The sequence below is a fragment of the Schistocerca piceifrons genome, chromosome 2, assembly GCF_021461385.2.
Source record: "Schistocerca piceifrons isolate TAMUIC-IGC-003096 chromosome 2, iqSchPice1.1, whole genome shotgun sequence".
Lineage (NCBI taxonomy): Eukaryota > Metazoa > Arthropoda > Insecta > Orthoptera > Acrididae > Schistocerca > Schistocerca piceifrons.
Genome location: NC_060139.1, coordinates 675,786,194 through 675,803,800, shown reverse-complemented (window position 1 = coordinate 675,803,800; position 17,607 = coordinate 675,786,194). Strand labels below are relative to the sequence as shown.

At 43.3% G+C, this 17,607-nt stretch overlaps 1 protein-coding gene across 1 annotated transcript in view; it reads right to left on the bottom strand.

Annotated features, from left to right (window-relative positions):
- The window catches only part of LOC124775739, a 300,224-nt gene that overhangs the window by 24,089 nt on the left and 258,528 nt on the right, over positions 1-17,607 (bottom strand). Inside the window, exon 3 of the mRNA XM_047250568.1 lies at positions 12,171-12,308. Coding sequence (XP_047106524.1) covers positions 12,171-12,308 — 138 coding nt within the window. The remainder of the gene's footprint in view (positions 1-12,170; positions 12,309-17,607) is intronic.

Here is a 17,607-nt window from a genome sequence, read left to right as displayed (position 1 = left end):
AGGCTGCTCCTAAAGTAACTAATAACATTAATGTCTGTAGCGTTTTCTTAATAGCAAAGCCATCAAGAGACTTTAGTTTAACATTGCAGCAAATCACAATGTACACTCCTGGAAATGGAAAAAAGAACACATTGACACCGGTGTGTCAGACCCACCATACTTGCTCCGGACACTGCGAGAGGGCTGTACAAGCAATGATCACACGCACGGCACAGCGGACACACCAGGAACCGCGGTGTTGGCCGTCGAATGGCGCTAGCTGCGCAGCATTTGTGCACCGCCGCTGTCAGTGTCAGCCAGTTTGCCGTGGCATACGGAGCTCCATCGCAGTCTTTAATACTGGTAGCATGCCGCGACAGCGTGGACGTGAACCGCATGTGCAGTTGACAGACTTTGAGCGAAGGCGTATAGTGGGCATGCGGGAGGCCGGATGGACGTACCGCCGAATTGCTCAACACGTGGGGCGTGAGGTCTCCACAGTACATCGATGTTGTCGCCAGTGGTCGGCGGAAGGTGCACGTGCCCGTCGACCTGGGACCGGACCGCAGCGACGCACGGATGCACGCCAAGACCATAGGATCCTACGCAGTGCCGTAGGGGACCGCACCGCCACTTCCCAGCAAATTAGGGACACTGTTGCTCCTGGGGTATCGGCGAGGACCATTCGCAACCGTCTCCATGAAGCTGGGCTACGGTCCCGCACACCGTTAGGCCGTCTTCCGCTCACGCCCCAACATCGTGCAGCCCGCCTCCAGTGGTGTCGCGACAGGCGTGAATGGAGGGACGAATGGAGACGTGTCGTCTTCAGCGATGAGAGTCGCTTCTGCCTTGGTGCCAATGATGGTCGTATGCGTGTTTGGCGCCGTGCAGGTGAGCGCCACAATCAGGACTGCATACGACCGAGGCACGCAGGGCCAACACCCGGCATCATGGTGTGGGGAGCGATCTCCTACACTGGCCGTACACCACTGGTGATCGTCGAGGGGACACTGAATAGTGCACGGTACATCCAAACCGTCATCGAACCCATCGTTCTACCAATCCTAGACCGGCAGGGGAACTTGCTGTTCCAACAGGACAATGCACGTCTGCATGTATCCCGTGCCACCCAGCATGCTCTAGAAGGTGTAAGTCAACTACCCTGGCCAGCAAGATCTCCGGATCTGTCCCCCATTGAGCATGTTTGGGACTGGATGAAGCGTCGTCTCACGCGGTCTGCACGTCCAGCACGAACGCTGGTCCAACTGAGGCGCCAGGTGGAAATGGCATGGCAAGCCGTTCCACAGGACTACATCCAGCATCTCTACGATCGTCTCCATGGGAGAATAGCAGCCTGCATTGCTGCGAAAGGTGGATATACACTGTACTAGTGCCGACATTGTGCATGCTCTGTTGCCTGTGTCTATGTGCCTGTGGTTCTGTCAGTGTGATCATGTGATGTATCTGACCCCAGGAATGTGTCAATAAAGTTTCCCCTTCCTGGGACAATGAATTCATGGTGTTCTTATTTCAATTTCCAGGAGTGTATTTAAGAAGTTGTAAAAATATTTCGTAGGTAGTACATCTTGTTGTATCATGTTTGATAGACGTTATATTAGAAAACATTAATTAGGTATGCCAGAGATGTGCCTATTGCATTTTCTGATAATTTACCATTTGCATTAAGAGTAAACCTCTCTGGACATCTAGCATGGTAGGGCCCTGATCTGGTTTTTATCGTTTGCTTTTTGTTGTTACAGTCGTCCACGTAGGGACAACGATACGATTTATTTAACACCTTTTGACATATGACGCAGTTTATTTTCATTAATTCGCTGTTTTTAGCCTGGCTCAAAAAATGCTCAAATGTGTGTGAGTTCTATGGCACCAAACTGCTGAGGACATCGGTCGCTAGACTTGCACACTACATAAACTACCTTAAAGTAACAAGAGACACACTCATGCCCGAGGGAGGACTCGAACCTCCGGCGGGAGGGGCCGCGCAATTCGTGACATGGTGCCTCAAACCGCGCGTCCACTCCGCGCGGCTTAGCCTGGCATTAAGCTGCCTAATTCGCGACTGCTTCTAAAATCAAGATGGCTTTTCTAAGATGCCTCAAATGTATGTGTCTTCTGACGATATTCACATTTCTTTAAAATTTTTTCTGATGTTTCCTTACACTTTTATTTTGTGGAATTTCATTTTTACGTTATTTTCTTTTAGGTAAGAGTTGAATAAAGTAAATTTACTTAATTTAACCAAGAACTTTCGTTTATGTCGCCCAACTCTTTGGTGTTGCATATTTTCCCTTAATTGTTCAATTCAAATAAAAATACGATGTGTACAATTGCTGACCATTAGTTTGCAATAATTTTGTGAACTGCACAGCGCGCGATATTTTCCCGGCGGTGGCGTACGTTAATGTCCGTTCTCAAATTCAAAAATAGAAATTAAAGTAAGGAAAGAATTTAGTGTGAACAGAGTTTATGAGGTACATTTTGAAATACAATGAGTCCTGGCTAAATACAATGTAATAACTTGAGAAGGAATTGAGATATTTATTGACGATATGTGTTTTTTTACACACCCAGCATGTTCTCCATTAGTGGCGCTAAAGGCATATAATCTGTATTCCACTTCTCTCCAAGTGTTTTGTAGCACTGCAGGAGTAACATTTGCAATGGCTGCAACAACGCAGATCTGGCAGATCACGAACTGGTGTAGTCACGTTTGATGAAGCCCCACAAAGAAAAATCAAATGGCGTAATGTCCGGGCAGAAGGCGGCCAAACAGACGAAGGATTACCCCTCTAAATCCAGTGATCTGGGAACTCATGATCCAAGTAGTCCCTCGTAATGTTCGCAAAAAGGCAAGGTGCGCCATCTTGTTGAAAGATCACGTCGCGAGGACGTTGTGGCATAACACACAGAACATCTTTTACTGTGCAGTCCACATGACTACTAACGCGCTTTTACGTAAACAAAGCAGTTATGCGCATGCGGACGTTGTGCAAACTGCCACAATCAAACACGCAAAACATTTTGAGTGACCATACTTTTAAAAGCAAACTGCCAATAAATATCTCAAATGCGTCTCAAGTTATTACATGCGAATGAGCCCATTAAGACTATGTAAAGTACTTAGTGGCGTGCATTTGCCTTTCTTTGTGCCCATACTTCTTTCATTCTTTTGCTGTGAGCTTCTTTTCTTTCTTGAGACCACGTTGTTCAGTCTTCTTCTTTGGTGTCTCCTCTTGGTCAACTTGCCACTTGTGAATTTTGGATCTGTAGATTTCCCTGTTTTGGATATCCTATGGTGTAATTCCTGCTAGTTTCAGTTCTGTTTTGATTTCACCAATCCATTTCATTGGGTCTGTTTTAGATTTACTCCTGTTTTCATAGAATTCAACTATTTCCTTTGTAAGTTTGTCCAGATTCATTCTTTTGATGTGTCCATAGAATCTTAATCTGCGTTTTCTAATGTCACTGTGAGTATTAGAGTATTGTTTGATTTCCTGTTTGCCTCTGAGCCGATACTGTTCATCTACAAGTTTTGGGCCTAAAATTTTTTTATGATCTTCCGTTCCTTTTTCTGAATTTTTTCTGTGTGTGTTTTCCTGTTTAAAATTCGTGTCTCTGATCCGTATAGGCATTCTGGTTTTATGACGGTATTGTAATGTCGTAGTTTTGTGTGCTTGGAGACACATTTTTTACTGTAGATATTTTGAGTGAGTCGATAAGCAGTGCCCATCTTTTGGCATCTGACTTCGTTGGCTTTCGTTTCTGTTCCATTTTCCTGAATCGTTTCACCGACAGATTTAAATTGTGGGACTCTTTTAATTTTGCCATATTTTGCCTCCATGAATTTTGGTGCTTGTTTGTTGAAAGTCATATATTCTGTCCTTTCAAAAGATACTTGCAGGACGACTTTTTCCGCAGTTTCTTTCAGGAGTTCAATCTGTTTTTTCGATGTTGAAACATCGCAAGTTAAGATGGCTAGATCGTCTGAAAATGCTAAGAAATCTACTGTTAAGTTTCCTCTGCCGAGATTAATTGGTTGGTCAATCTTGTGGACTGATTTCAGTTTGTGCCATTCTTGAATCACCTTTTGAAGGACGCAGTTGAACAGTAGTGGAGAAAGTCCATCTCCTTGTCTTACTCCTGTTTTGATTAGAAAAGGTTCAGAGATTTCCCCCATAAATATGACTTTACATTTTGTGTCTATCAATGTCTGTTGTATCATTGCAAGTGTTTTCCGATCCAAACCCTGTTCTTTTAATATTTGATTGACGATCAACTGAAACGTAGACTTTTTTAAACTCAACAAATGTGCAAACAACACCTTTGCCACTTATTCTCTGATGTCTTAAGATTAGTTTTAAGTTCAGAATTTGCTCCGGAGATGAACGGCCTGGTATTCTCCAAATTTTGGTTCTATTTGTTGTTGTGCTCTGACGAGAAGGCACTGGGATAGGATTTTATAAGCTACTAATATCGATGAGATTCCCCCATAGTTGCTTACATCCGATCTGTCTCCCTTCTTGTGTGGCAGATGAATTAATGCATTTTTCCAGTCGCCCGGAATTCGTTCTGTTCGCCAAATGTCTTGTATTATTTCGGTGATTTCTTTTATAGTATTTGGGCCTGCTGATTCGAGGATTTCCGCTACGATTCCATCTTCACATGCAGCTTTATTGTTTTTATATCATGATATGTTCAGCCCCAATACCCTTAATACTGGTATAAAACGTTGTATGCTTGTGGTGACCAAGAGGAAAACCTAATGCAAAAGTAACAGAGAAACAATACAGTTTTATTCTTTGTTTTCGTCTCTGAAGCCAAATTTTTTAACTACAATATTTTAAACACACAAATGACGCCAATGTTAGCAACAGTCCTGTATTTTAGAATTAAGTCTGGGGGATGCCTGACTCGTCCGAAACCGTCTTAACAGTTAATAAAACGCGACCTAGACTCTTCTGCTTATTGAATAATAACATTAAACGAGTTTATTGTAACTGATTACACGTTAAACGTAAAATATGTTAAACAGTGCCGCTTTTGCTTCGTATTTAGCATTGTTCCTCAGTTCGATTTCTACATTCAGTTATGTGTTCTACCGCTGGTGTTAGTAATGAGCATTTCGTGGAGCTGCATAACGAACAGACAATTGGTTCGAACACTATTTTTAAGAGCTGACAATAGGCTGCGTGGAGCCGAGTTGTCAGTTACTTTTTGTGGTACGACCCAGCTGAGCGCATTGGACGAATATTGGCAGTGAAAGTTGGACGTACGCCACGACTCGCGCGCGACATTAAACCAATAGGGACGCCCGACCTGGGCAGTGAGAGCGAATGACGGCGCACGTGGCGGGAAGTTGGCGTCGGTCCCAGTGGGGCGTCGCGACGCTGCGAGGCGGGTCAGGGACACCGAGGGGGGGGGGGGGGAGGCGGGGGGGGGGGGGGGGAGGCGCGCTGTCGATAGGCTCGGCGCCGGAGACGGCCTGCTCTGCTCCGTGTCCCATGCTGGAGCAATGGCTGGCGGCCAGCCTTCTGTAGGAACACGTCTTACATCGCTTCCGGCCGAGTAAGTAACAGGTGAAGAGCTCGCGCTCACGATCAATCGCGCATGTCGCTCTCCCTTCATAAGGGGGCAGTGCTCTTTGAAAATTTCAAAAACTCTATACTTTTTTCTGTCTTAGAATGTGCTCTGGAATGTCTACTTTATTGCAGCGTTCATCCCAGTTCGCCAGAAATCCGTTATCGAGTTACAAGGCGATTTGTGAAACAGGATCTCCCAAAACCACTCATAGCGGGGAAAAACAGTCGATATCGTGGCCTGTGTGGTAGCCCGTAATTTAAACGACGCCCCAACAGGCATGGTGGAAACCATGAACATCCTCGAACTTGAGATTGGACGAGCCTCCTTACAACTTCTGAAAAGAAAAGAAAAAGAAAAAAAAGGACGAAAAGCGTGTCGACCGAGCAGAGTAACAGATAACAGAAGCTGCCAAAGGGGCCCTCAGGACCACCACTTCCACGAGAAAGATGGAGGAGGACCTCCTTTTGGATCTGGAAGGCTTGGTGTATCGGCCAAGGATTGCTGACCAGAGCTATATTTAACTCAACTACTAACAATGTAACCCCAAAACTTTAAACGCGTTTTTATCGAAATAGTATTTTACAAATTGGTAGGAAACATAAGTTGGGAACGGCACATTCGATTTTGATCAGAATTTGATGCCAGCAGAATCTGATATCAGCATTCTAAATTGAATTCTCGGTCAGCGTACGCAGTCGTTCTGCTATATCTATTTTTGGTGCACTCTTTTTTCCTGATTTTGTGGGCAAAGAAAATGACATTTGTTTAAACGTATCACCATTTTGTTAGAACTTAAACTTTTCACTTATCCTATGTATGCTGATAGGGAATATATTGAAAATGGCTTATAGAAAATTTTTTTTACCTGTTCTATGTATGCTGATAGAGAATAAATTGAAAATAGCGTGTAGAAAATTATTTTGTTACAGTCCAATAAGAAGGCTTCTGGAATTCCTGTCGATGACCAGTGTTCTCGCTGCAAGGGATTGTTCCACCTAGTGCAGCGGTTACAGGGAATATCCAACGTGGACGCAAAGATTATTTTTTAAAGACAAAAGTGCAACGAACAAGACTATGTCATCATATTTAACATTTTATTTTAATTGAAATAATAAAACCCTACTCAAGCTCATAAATGCGCAGCCAGCATTATAAACTCCTGTAAAGTATGTAAAGGCTGGAAAGTCGTTTGAATTTTGTTTAAAAAAGTTGATTGAGGAATCAGATTCAGCTTCCTGTCTCACTCTTCTTTTTTATGCTCCTTCTGTCACAGCAGTCAATATAAGGTGGTGACATTCTAGTTTTGTACTTCTTATATCAATACAGTCTTGAGCGAGATGACGTTTCTATTTAATACTATCATGGTTCCTTGTCCTAACATTGATTTTTAAACATTGTTGGAGCTTTTGCAACGCCGAGCAACAATATCAGCTGGACACTGTAAATACGGTGAGCCACTGACCGGCTCCCGTTACAGCTGTCTTAAATGCGTACTGCGTGGTCAATAACAGAACCTGCATGTATGCTAAACTACTTACACGAAGTCCGATGTCTTATGAGGCGTCATTGCATTACAAAGCCCTTATAGGCACTGAAATACCGATTCACGGTCACGTGTTATACTGTTAGAAGCGAAACAGCGACCACTGATTACGCCGATTTTTTCCCTAGCTCACGTCGTTAAGATGATTTCGCTCTTTCTTCTTGCTAATAATCAAAAAATTAACATTTTGTTTGAAGTGAAAGAGGAACAACGAAAGTCGCCGTCAAATGGTGGTTTATTTACTGTAGGCCAGTAGTTCCCAGTATGGGAGTAATTACATCCTGAGGGGTAAAATAAAATTTGCTGAGTGGTAAAAACAAAAGGGTTCGGTTGTGTTTTAGTTTAAATAGTTCAAAAGGCTCTAAGCACTATGGGACTTAACATTTGAGGTCATCAGTCCCCCAGGATTAGAACTACTTAAACCTAACTAACCTAAGGACATCACACACATCCATGCCCGAGGCAGGATTCGAACCCGTGACCGTAGCAGCGGTGCGGTTCCGAACTGAAGCGCCTAGAACCGCTCGACCACATCGGCCAATCTGTGTTTTAGTCACGAAACTAATTTTTTTTTAAAGTTCATTAGCATTATCACTGTTTCATATGACTGTAATACTGAGTATGTATTACCAATAATTACAATTTTTCCCTAATACTAGCATTAACGCATGATACAGTGGGTGGAGGCGAAACAAATGTATGAACATTTTCCTCATATAGTGCATGCACGACATTCATACTTTGCACTTTGAACCATGCGTATAGGAAAAACAAATTGAAACATATACGCCACAAATGCTTATATATATCACAAAAATGTCTTCTCCAAACTGTAGATAATCCCCAAAATGGACCAGAAATTGCTTCATTATTCAATTCGCAGTATACAAACGAACTAATCGACAACACAACAGTTACTATTCAAAATGGCTGCTACATTGCTGTAGGGCCAACACAGTATTATTATTATTGTTAGTGGGAGTGGTCAGACACAAAGCATTTGTAGCTTGAAGTCTTCCAGTTTCAGTCCGTTAAAAAGCGAGGAGTCTAGCGTACAAGTGATTTCCAAGCAATTGAGTATGGTGCACATATTTAAACTTGGTTGATTTGCAGTGGGTGCGCAGGGTGAAGCAAGCATCGCTGCGGGGAGGTGTGGTGCAGAGGACACATGTTTTGTACCAGGTGTCTACCCTCAATGTGCACAGTTAGCTTTCTTTTCTGAGAAGGTGTTCTATGTACCACATGCGGTGCACTAAGAATTGCTGTATCATTCTAAAAAAAAGGATGTCAGAAATAAGCAGTGCCAACTGTTTCATTGATTCATTGGTTCATGGTTCAACATAGTTTAAGGCAACAACTTCAAAACTAAATATGATTTATCTTTCGTCACCTTAAAAAATTTGTTACAGAAAATTCTTCTTCATTCTAAAGTATAGGTAGACGCTAATGGTTGATGACGATGGGGGAATGCGGGGTCATTCGTAATATCTGATTCCAGTCAGAAGGATTGGGAACAACTGCTGTAGACAGAACATCAACCTGCTACTGAACAGAGAACGTGGGGCGTGTCTGTGTCAAAAGTAGTTGGAATATACTTTGATACCAGTTAAAATTGCTGATCCAGGAAGGATTGCCGAAAATGAAATTTTATTTATTGTGTGTATACAGTATAAGGAAGAATAGATAATTAAATTTGCAGTGATTTTAATGGCAAACAGTGTGCCAAATTTAGTACATAGACCTGCCACTCCTGGCAGCAACAACGCCTCTAACTCAGCTAGTATTCGAAAAAAGTGAGCTTCGATAAAAGATACAGGTCCGGCATACCATGTTGCTTCAGCTGTATGACTTCACCAATCATAGAGGCTGCAAGTGTTGGCATGCCACTGTCTTGGTAGCCTATGACCAAGTGTTTTCAGTGGGTAAACGATCTGGGGAACGTGTTGGCGGGACAACAGTCGAACATCCTCTGCGTCAAGGTAGATAAGGACAGTAAGGGCAACATGTGGTCTTGGGTTATCTTGTTGAAAACTAACGTCATGGAGGACTTCAATATAGTGCAGTCACAGACCGGCCTTAACGCATCATTAACGTAACGCCTGCTATCCAACTTACCAACTAAGTGCATCAGATATGACATCCTGTGTGCCCACTGGCACCTCATACCATCACAGTGCGACCAGCTAAGACTACAGAACAGAAGTCTGCTCGTATTGCTTTCGAATCCATTTTCTTCTTATCCATCGAAAACTTGTAGTGATACAAGGAATCAGGTTTATTCGGAAGGAATCAACAAAATGATAATCATTTTAGTATACATGTAGCGAGAGACAATCGAGGTAAAATACGGAATCGTGATGTAATGAACAGTTATTTATGTATCCTACATGCTTGCGTGTATCGCACTCATTTCATACTGAGCTCCACCTGTTTTGAACAATGCACACTAACTGCGATACACTCATGAACGTGTCGCCAATAATTGTTCATCACAAATCGTTATTATATTTTGCCATGAATATGCTAGAATAGTTAACATTATTATTATTGTTCTTTTTCGAGTAAATATCATTCGTTGTAGCAATAGAACTTGTTGATGGAAGATAAAAAAAGAAGATGGAATGAGACTCGGGAAGACTGCTGTGACGTTTTATCTGTTAGCGCTAAGTTTGCTGCGCACTGGCTGGTACTCTCGTGCGTTATTCAAATGGTTCAAATGGCTCTGAGCACTATGGGACTTAACTGCTGAGGTCATCAGTCACCTAGAACTTAGAACTACTTAAACCTAACTAACCTAAGGACATCACACAGATCCATGCCCGAGGCAGGATTCGAACCTGCGACCGTTTCGGTCGGGCGGTTCCAGACTGAAGCGCCTAGAACCGCTCGTCCACACCGGCCGGCTTGTGCGTTATTCAACAGGACTGTAAAACTTTGAAAGAGCACCATCTGTTACACCTAAGTTGTAAGGTGTCAGGCAAATCCAACATCTTCCATGAAAACCCTGACATGATAAGAAAATCCAGTAGTATGTCACAAATCTCCGAATAAATCCTGACATTAAATTAACCAAAGTAATACGAGTAACGAGTGAGCAAATGGAATACCACAGACTAACACAAGAATGCCTAAATGCATGTCATACCTTCCCACCGTGAGACAGACGCAGTTCCGCGGGGAGAAACGAGAACAGAAGCCGAGAGCAGAACCGTGTTAAGCTAGAAGGCCCTACGATAAGGGACGGACACCCACGTCACTAGCTAACCACCAGGACCACCCCCCAGCCCATGTTAAAAGATAGAGCCCTCCAAAAGAACAGTATAGCTCTTACGATAACACTAAAAGGGCCACACCAGCTGCAAGTTTTAGCGTGAGACTTTTTCGCATCTCTGTTACGTTGCAAACGTTAAAAACATTGCCGCACCACGAAAAGTATAACATTTCTCATTGGATAGACAGAATTTTTATAGGCGGAGCTTAAGGTTAACATCGAGACCCTGATTGGTCAGATGAAAATACAGCCAGATAGTTTTTTTTTTAAACCAACTTTGGTAAATTGTAGTAAGGAGAAGTTAGGAAAGAGTTGCTTCCGAGACGGTGAGCTGTATGGAGCTGCGCCGGCCGCCGCCCCCTGACGAACACCGACAAGGTAATGAACGCACGCGATGCCGCATTTTTGAGCGCATAATCTGAAACGCGATGATTTTTCTGTTATATAATTATTGAGGAGCCACATCAGCCACTGTAATTTACGACAAGTTAGATAAATAATTAAAGATAATTGAGGGTCACTGTAGACCATTTTGATAGTTTTCTCTTTTATGAAACTTAACTTAAATCTAGATTATAGATGTGATATGGCATAGGTCATCCTTCGATCCATTGTAGAACTTGGAAACCCATTCAGGGAATATTCATTCACATTTTTGTTGAACGCAGTTGGTTTTTATCATCCTGAATTAAAATATTTCCTTTTATCAATAGTGCAATTTATAAACAATGTTTTGTGAGTAGAATAAAAATTCCAATGGTAAACTTAACTGCTTTTTCGACGTTATTTTACCAGCTAACTAAAAATAGGAAAGCCTTGAACCCCTTCCACTAAATTTAGTTAGCATTAAGATTCTTTTACAGGGAGTGCGGTGGAGCTGACGCTCAAATCATTAAGTATTTGGTTATATCATCGCTAGTCTCACTGAACTCTACATGTCATGTGTGATCTGGCGTCTCCTTACCAGCAACAGGTCCCAGGTTCAAACTAGTCAATTCCCTAAAAAACACGCTCAGAGCGTCGTTGCGCGAAAGTGGTAGGGAGACACGACTTAGAACAGTCGCAGACACCACGCAGATTGTTAGAAAGTCTGTGCTAAAACCACGCGAAAGATGAGCAAAATCGCTGACCCGTTGGACGCATTCTTCCTCTGTGGGTTTGGGACTAACTATGAATTAAATAAATGCTCTATTGCAGAGTACCTTAACAAAGTTCGCACATCTTTTACCCTTCTCAGTCCAGGAACCATCTCAAGAAATTTGTCAGTAAGGTTCAGAGTTAGTGAGTTACAGAGAATGGATTAAAGAACGAAACAGTGAATTTGACAAGGGAAGAATGAGTTGGAGAGAGAAAGACTGAATTAGAGAATGACAGAGTGACGCAGAGAGGAAAACTGAATTAGAGAGGGAAAATGGGAGAGAGAGAAGACAAATGAGAAAGAGAGAAGGGGAATGAGTTAGAGGAGGATAATGATGTAGAAAGGGGGGAAAAAAAAGAGTTAGACAGCGCGAGACGGAGGACGAGTGAGATAGTGAGTTAGACGAACACACACACACACACACACACACACACACAGACACACACACACACACACACACACACACACACACACACACAGAGAGAGAGAGAGAGAGAGAGAGAGAGAGAGAGAGGGGGGGGGAGGAAGAGGGGGAGGGCGAGGGAGGGAGATAATGTCATAGCAGTTGCCCAATCGTTTAGATCAATTTCCAATTCCAGACCATTCTTTCAGGTGGGCAGACACTTGCGAGTGCTTACCGGCGAGCAGGTACATGACGCCGGTGATCAGGACGGCGCTGATCTGGTGTCGCAGGACTCCGAAGGCGCCCACCAGGGCGGCGCTGCCCAACACGATGAGGCAGACCAGAGCGCACGAGATGGACAGGTTCTGCATGCCTGCAACACGCAACACACGCGATTCATTTCAGTTCATTTAGGTTCAGAGCTTTCAACAGAAAGCCGTCTGTTTTAAATCAAGTAAGTAGTGCAGATCATTACGTCCTAGTTTAACTGTGTAGATAAAGATGGGAATAATTAACGCATTGGGGTCATGAATCAACCGGTAATCACAATTAAAAAGCTGACTGGTATTATTTACATGTAACTCCACTCACCAATTAATTACGAATATCAAAATTGATTTAATAACCTTAATAATTACTGCACAAAAAACTCTGTACATGACCATAGAACAAGATCCAGACTGAACTTACCATGAAAGATATAACAAAGTACTCACACATCGTTTTATCGGGGGATAAAATTGTACAGTAAATTACTTAAGCATATTACTAAAACACACTTATCAAAAAGGCTGTTAATAGGTGCCGGTTAGGCACTACAGGGTGTTCGAAAATAGTCTGAATAGCTTGCAAAAGTGTCGCAGGATAGGTCGTGCTGATAAATTATTGTTAAGAAAAAAATTCGGTACACTGTGCCAATTCCGAGTTAGTTAGCACTGAAATTAGCCAATCAGACAGTTGTAAGCACAAATTGTAACGGCCAGCTAGTTACAATTACTGGCAGTTGTTCTCATAGAGTAGACGCCTTTGACTAGGATTTGATCCTTACTACATCTACGTATATACTCCGCTAGCCACCAAGCGGTGTGTGGCGGAGGGCACATTTCGCGCCGAAGTCATATTTCCCCCTCTCTGTTCCGCCCGCGGATCGCGCGAGGGAAAAACGACTGTCTGAACGCCTCAGTACGAGCTCTTATTTCCCTTATCTTTGAAGGATGATCATTACGCGATGTGAAAGTTGGTGGTAATAATATATGCTCTACATCCTCGGCGAAGATTGGATTTCGGAATTTAGTGAGCAGCCCCTTCTGTTTAGTGCGTCGTCTATCTGCAAGTGTGTCCCACTTCAAACTTTCTATGAGATTTGTAACGCTCTCGCGATGGTTAAATGTACCAGTCACGAATCTTGCCGCTCTTCTTTGGACATTCTCAATCTCTTGAATCAGACGCAACTGGTAAGGGTCCCATACAGACGAACAATACTCTAAAACTGGACGAACTAACGTATTGTAAGCTATTTCCTTTGTTGAAGGACTGCATCGCTTCAGGACTCTACCAATAAACCGCAGTCTAGAGTTCGCCTTACCCGTTCCTTGTGTAATCTGATCATTCCATTTGAGATCATTTCGAATAGTCACACCCAGATACTTCACTGATGTTACCACTTCCAAAGACTGATCATTTATTTTGTACTCATACATTAATGGAGATTTTCGTCTTGTTATACGCAGTCGGTTACCCTTACTAATGTTGAGAGATAACTGCCAGTCATTACACCACGCATTTATTTTCTGCAAATCTTCATTGATTTGTTCAGAACTTTCGTGTGATACTACTTTCCTGTAGATTACAGCATCATCGGCAAACAGTCTAAAGCCGTTGTCAATACCATCAACCAGATCGTTTATGTAAATCGTAAAAAGCAGAGGACCTATTAAGCTGCCCTGGGGCATACCTGAAGTTACTCTGGTTTCTGTTGAAGTTATCCCGTTCAGGACGACATACTGCTCCCTGTCTGTTAGACAGTCCCATGTCAAATTTTTGTATCGTTCTCTTGTCGAAAACCAAACGAAGAACACGTTTGGCACCACCATGACTGGCATACTACTTGAATTTGCGTGCGCAACGGCCTGATTGGATAGCTTCAGTACTAAATGACTCGGAAACAGCGAAACGTATCGAATTTTTCTTAACAATTATTTCTCAGCACAACTTACCCTGCAACACCCTTACAACCTTTCCAGACTTTTTCTGACCACCCTGCATATTCTACACAATGAATGATTACCTAACATTGAATACGTTTGTTTAAAAATGGTAAAAATGTAACAAAAATGGTTCAAATGGCTCTGAGCACTATGGGACTTAACATCTGAGGTCGTTAGTCCCCTAGAACTTAGAACTACTTCAACCTAACTAACCTAAGGACATCACACACATCCATGCCCGAGGCAGGATTCGAACCTGCGACCGTAGCGGTCGCGCGGTTCCAGACTGAAGCGCCTAGAACCGCTCGGCCTCTAAGGCCGGCAATGTAACAAAAGTAAATAACAATAAAACAACTGCCATTTCACAAAACACTAACTTTTGTTCTGGAAAACATTTCAGTAAAGCTCTGAACCGGATGATGCTAACGTCGTAACCTCTTTTTGAGCTCAATATCAGACCCATTACGGGGAGAGATTCGGCTGTTCAGAGAAGCAAATGGGGAGATGCGGTACGCTAAACGGTAATTAAATGCCGTCGTCAAGATTCGAATGTCTACGCAGCGTGCGTGTCCAGTGGCCGTTGTTGAGAAATGAAAGAACAACTAGCTTTTTACATTATGTGGACGCGCTGAGTTGCCGTTCGGTTTGGGGCGCCATGTGACGGTTTGCGCGGCTCCTCCCGCCGGAGGTTCGAGTCCTCCCTCGAGCATGGGTGTGTGTGTTGTTCTTAGCATAAGTTAGTTTAAGTAGTGTGTAAGTTTAGAGACCGATGACCTAAGCAGTTTGGTTCCCTTAGGAATTCATACACATTTCAACATTATAAAATAACTTCTGTACAAGAATATACAGGGTGTTCCAGGAGGAACGGTCAGTATTCAGCGATATGACAAGACGATCGTTCGAAGCAAAAATGTTTATTAAGTATGGGCCCTGAAACACATATCTAAAGAGCTACGAGCCATTGTTCAGAAGAGCTTTTTAGATGTGCATGTAAGAGCCCATGTTTACCGGGAATTTTTTTCTTATTTATGTCCATATTGCAGCCTCTCAAAACATGAAAAGTAAAGAGCTTGCGGTAGAAGAGTTTTTTTTACAGTATCGTAGATGAAAAAGTATTCATAACTCTTAACGTATGCATTACAACGCATATTTTTACCAGTCCTTTTTGCTTCGAATGGTCGTTCCTGTCATATCCCATAATATTGACTATTGCTCATGGGACACCCTATACAAACAAAACAGCGTTGTACCGTTAACCGAACGACGATGTGCTGTTTGTAGTAGATTGGTCTTTTATCCTGAAGGATATGTGTTCGAACTTAGATCCTGACATCCTGACTTTTGTTTTCTGTGATTTTCTTGTATTACTTGAGGCAAACGGCGAGACAGTTTCTACCACAAGGCCATGAACGACTTCTTGTTCCACCCTTGTCACACTAGATATGTCAGTACGTAATTGGCCTGTACGCCGGATGTCTCTCCTAAAGGTCGTCAGGCGCATTTTCTCTGATGTTTCGGCAGATATTTGCGATACCTTTTTTTCGCTGTGTAGCCATCCCAAACAATTACTGCTCATCAGTCTTTCATGCGACCCGCAGTATCGGCAGAAAGCATCGGTTTGTTTCCTGTTACAAACAAAATATTTTTAAATCGGAATTTTACGTATCAGTTCGACAGAGCTCCCATATCAGTCTAGCCCGATATTCGTTTTACCGATAAGTGCTAACAGGGACAATACAACACGAAGAATAAACTGCAGTCCAGCAGCGACTGAGTAGCGCTGCACCATGGCGGTGGTAGTCAGCGCGGACCAGGGCAGTGCTGTCCCTGCTGGAGTAATTGTTTATTCTTCCAGTTTTACTGTCCTTGTTAGTACTTATCGGTAAAACGAATATCCACTCATGCTCATAAATTAAGGACAATTCCCATAAATTAAGGACACACAAAACTGGCGCTAATAGCATAGGAACATAGGCAACACACACGACACAGATCTGTAAGTGCACGGTATTGGTGATAAGTTGAGAAAATCGTCCCGAAACACATGTGCTACAAAACGCCACTGTTTCCTGCGCAGACTTCACGCCCTCTCCTGTGACCAGGGGTCAGTGGAATGGACCTTGCAGGTCTCTGGGCGAATAAATCATGTCTGTTCTGTCATATGTAGACTGTGTGTCTGGAGACAACTGTTCCAGTGGCTGCGGTAAGGTCCCGAGCGAGGCTACCTGCAGTACTCCGTGGCCGTCTCCGGGCACTGATGGTGAGATATCGGTCTTTTTGTGGTGTTGTACACTGTGGACGTCCCGTACTGTAGCGCCTGGACACATTTCCTGTCTGCTGGAATCGTTGCCATATTCTTGAGATCATACTTTGTGGCACACGGAGGGCCTGTGCTACGATCTGCAGTGTTTGACCAGCCTCCTTTCGCCCTAGTATTCTACCCCTCATAACGTCATCAATATGTGTTCTTCGAGCCATTTTCAACACACAGTCACCATCAGCACGTCTGAAAACGTCTGCACACTTAATCGCTGCACCGTACTCTGACATGCACCAACACACCTTTGCGTATGTGGACTGCTGCCAGCGCCACCGTGCGACGACCGCAGGTCAGATGCACCGCATGGTCATACCCTGAGGTGATTTAAACCCGCAAACCGCCCACCAGAGCGTTGTTTCACCACGCATCAGCATTATCCTTAATTTATGAGCATGAGTGTCGGACTAGACTAATCTTGGACAGCTTTAAAAATCATTTTGTTTTAATGAGAAATAAACCGAAGCTTTCCGTTGTCACTGGGGTTCTTATGAAAGAAGTGATGTGCACTATTTTCTTTTTTTTGGGGGGGGGGGGGCTCACTCCAGCTACACAACGCTGAAACAAAGTTGCAAATATTCGCTGAAACACCAGAGAAAATGAACCTGGTGATTCATAGAAGAGACCCTGCATGTGAATTATGTTATCTTTTCAATATCCCTGTAAAAGTGATCTACAAGTGAATAAAATTACTACTGATGTAATGCCTGTACCTAACGTTTTCCTGACTTTCGTCTTCACGAGTGGCCGGCATTGCCAAAGTTGCACCCTGCATTTCTGGTGGCGGACTGGAGTTGAGCTCGCAGCCGGAGGTTACTTGTACCTGTCGCGCCATCTTGCAAGGGCTTTTCTCCACATTACCACTGTGTTTTTTGCCTAAATACCTATAACAGTTGTTCGCTGTAGTATCGGAGTGCAGGATCCGCCTACCTTTAAGCTCTCTTCTTTGTTGTCGAAACTATTGTCATGTCAGTGAATTTCTCTTCCAAGGCTACAGTCAACTTATGGTTGTAACATTCGGTGTTTATTTGGTAACAGTGGCTGCGCGCAGTGCACAGACAACTTTTGGCATGATCGCGATGTATGACCTGGGACTACGCCCTTCAGCGGTCATATCGTGCTTTTGAGCATCACACAATTGCCGGTGC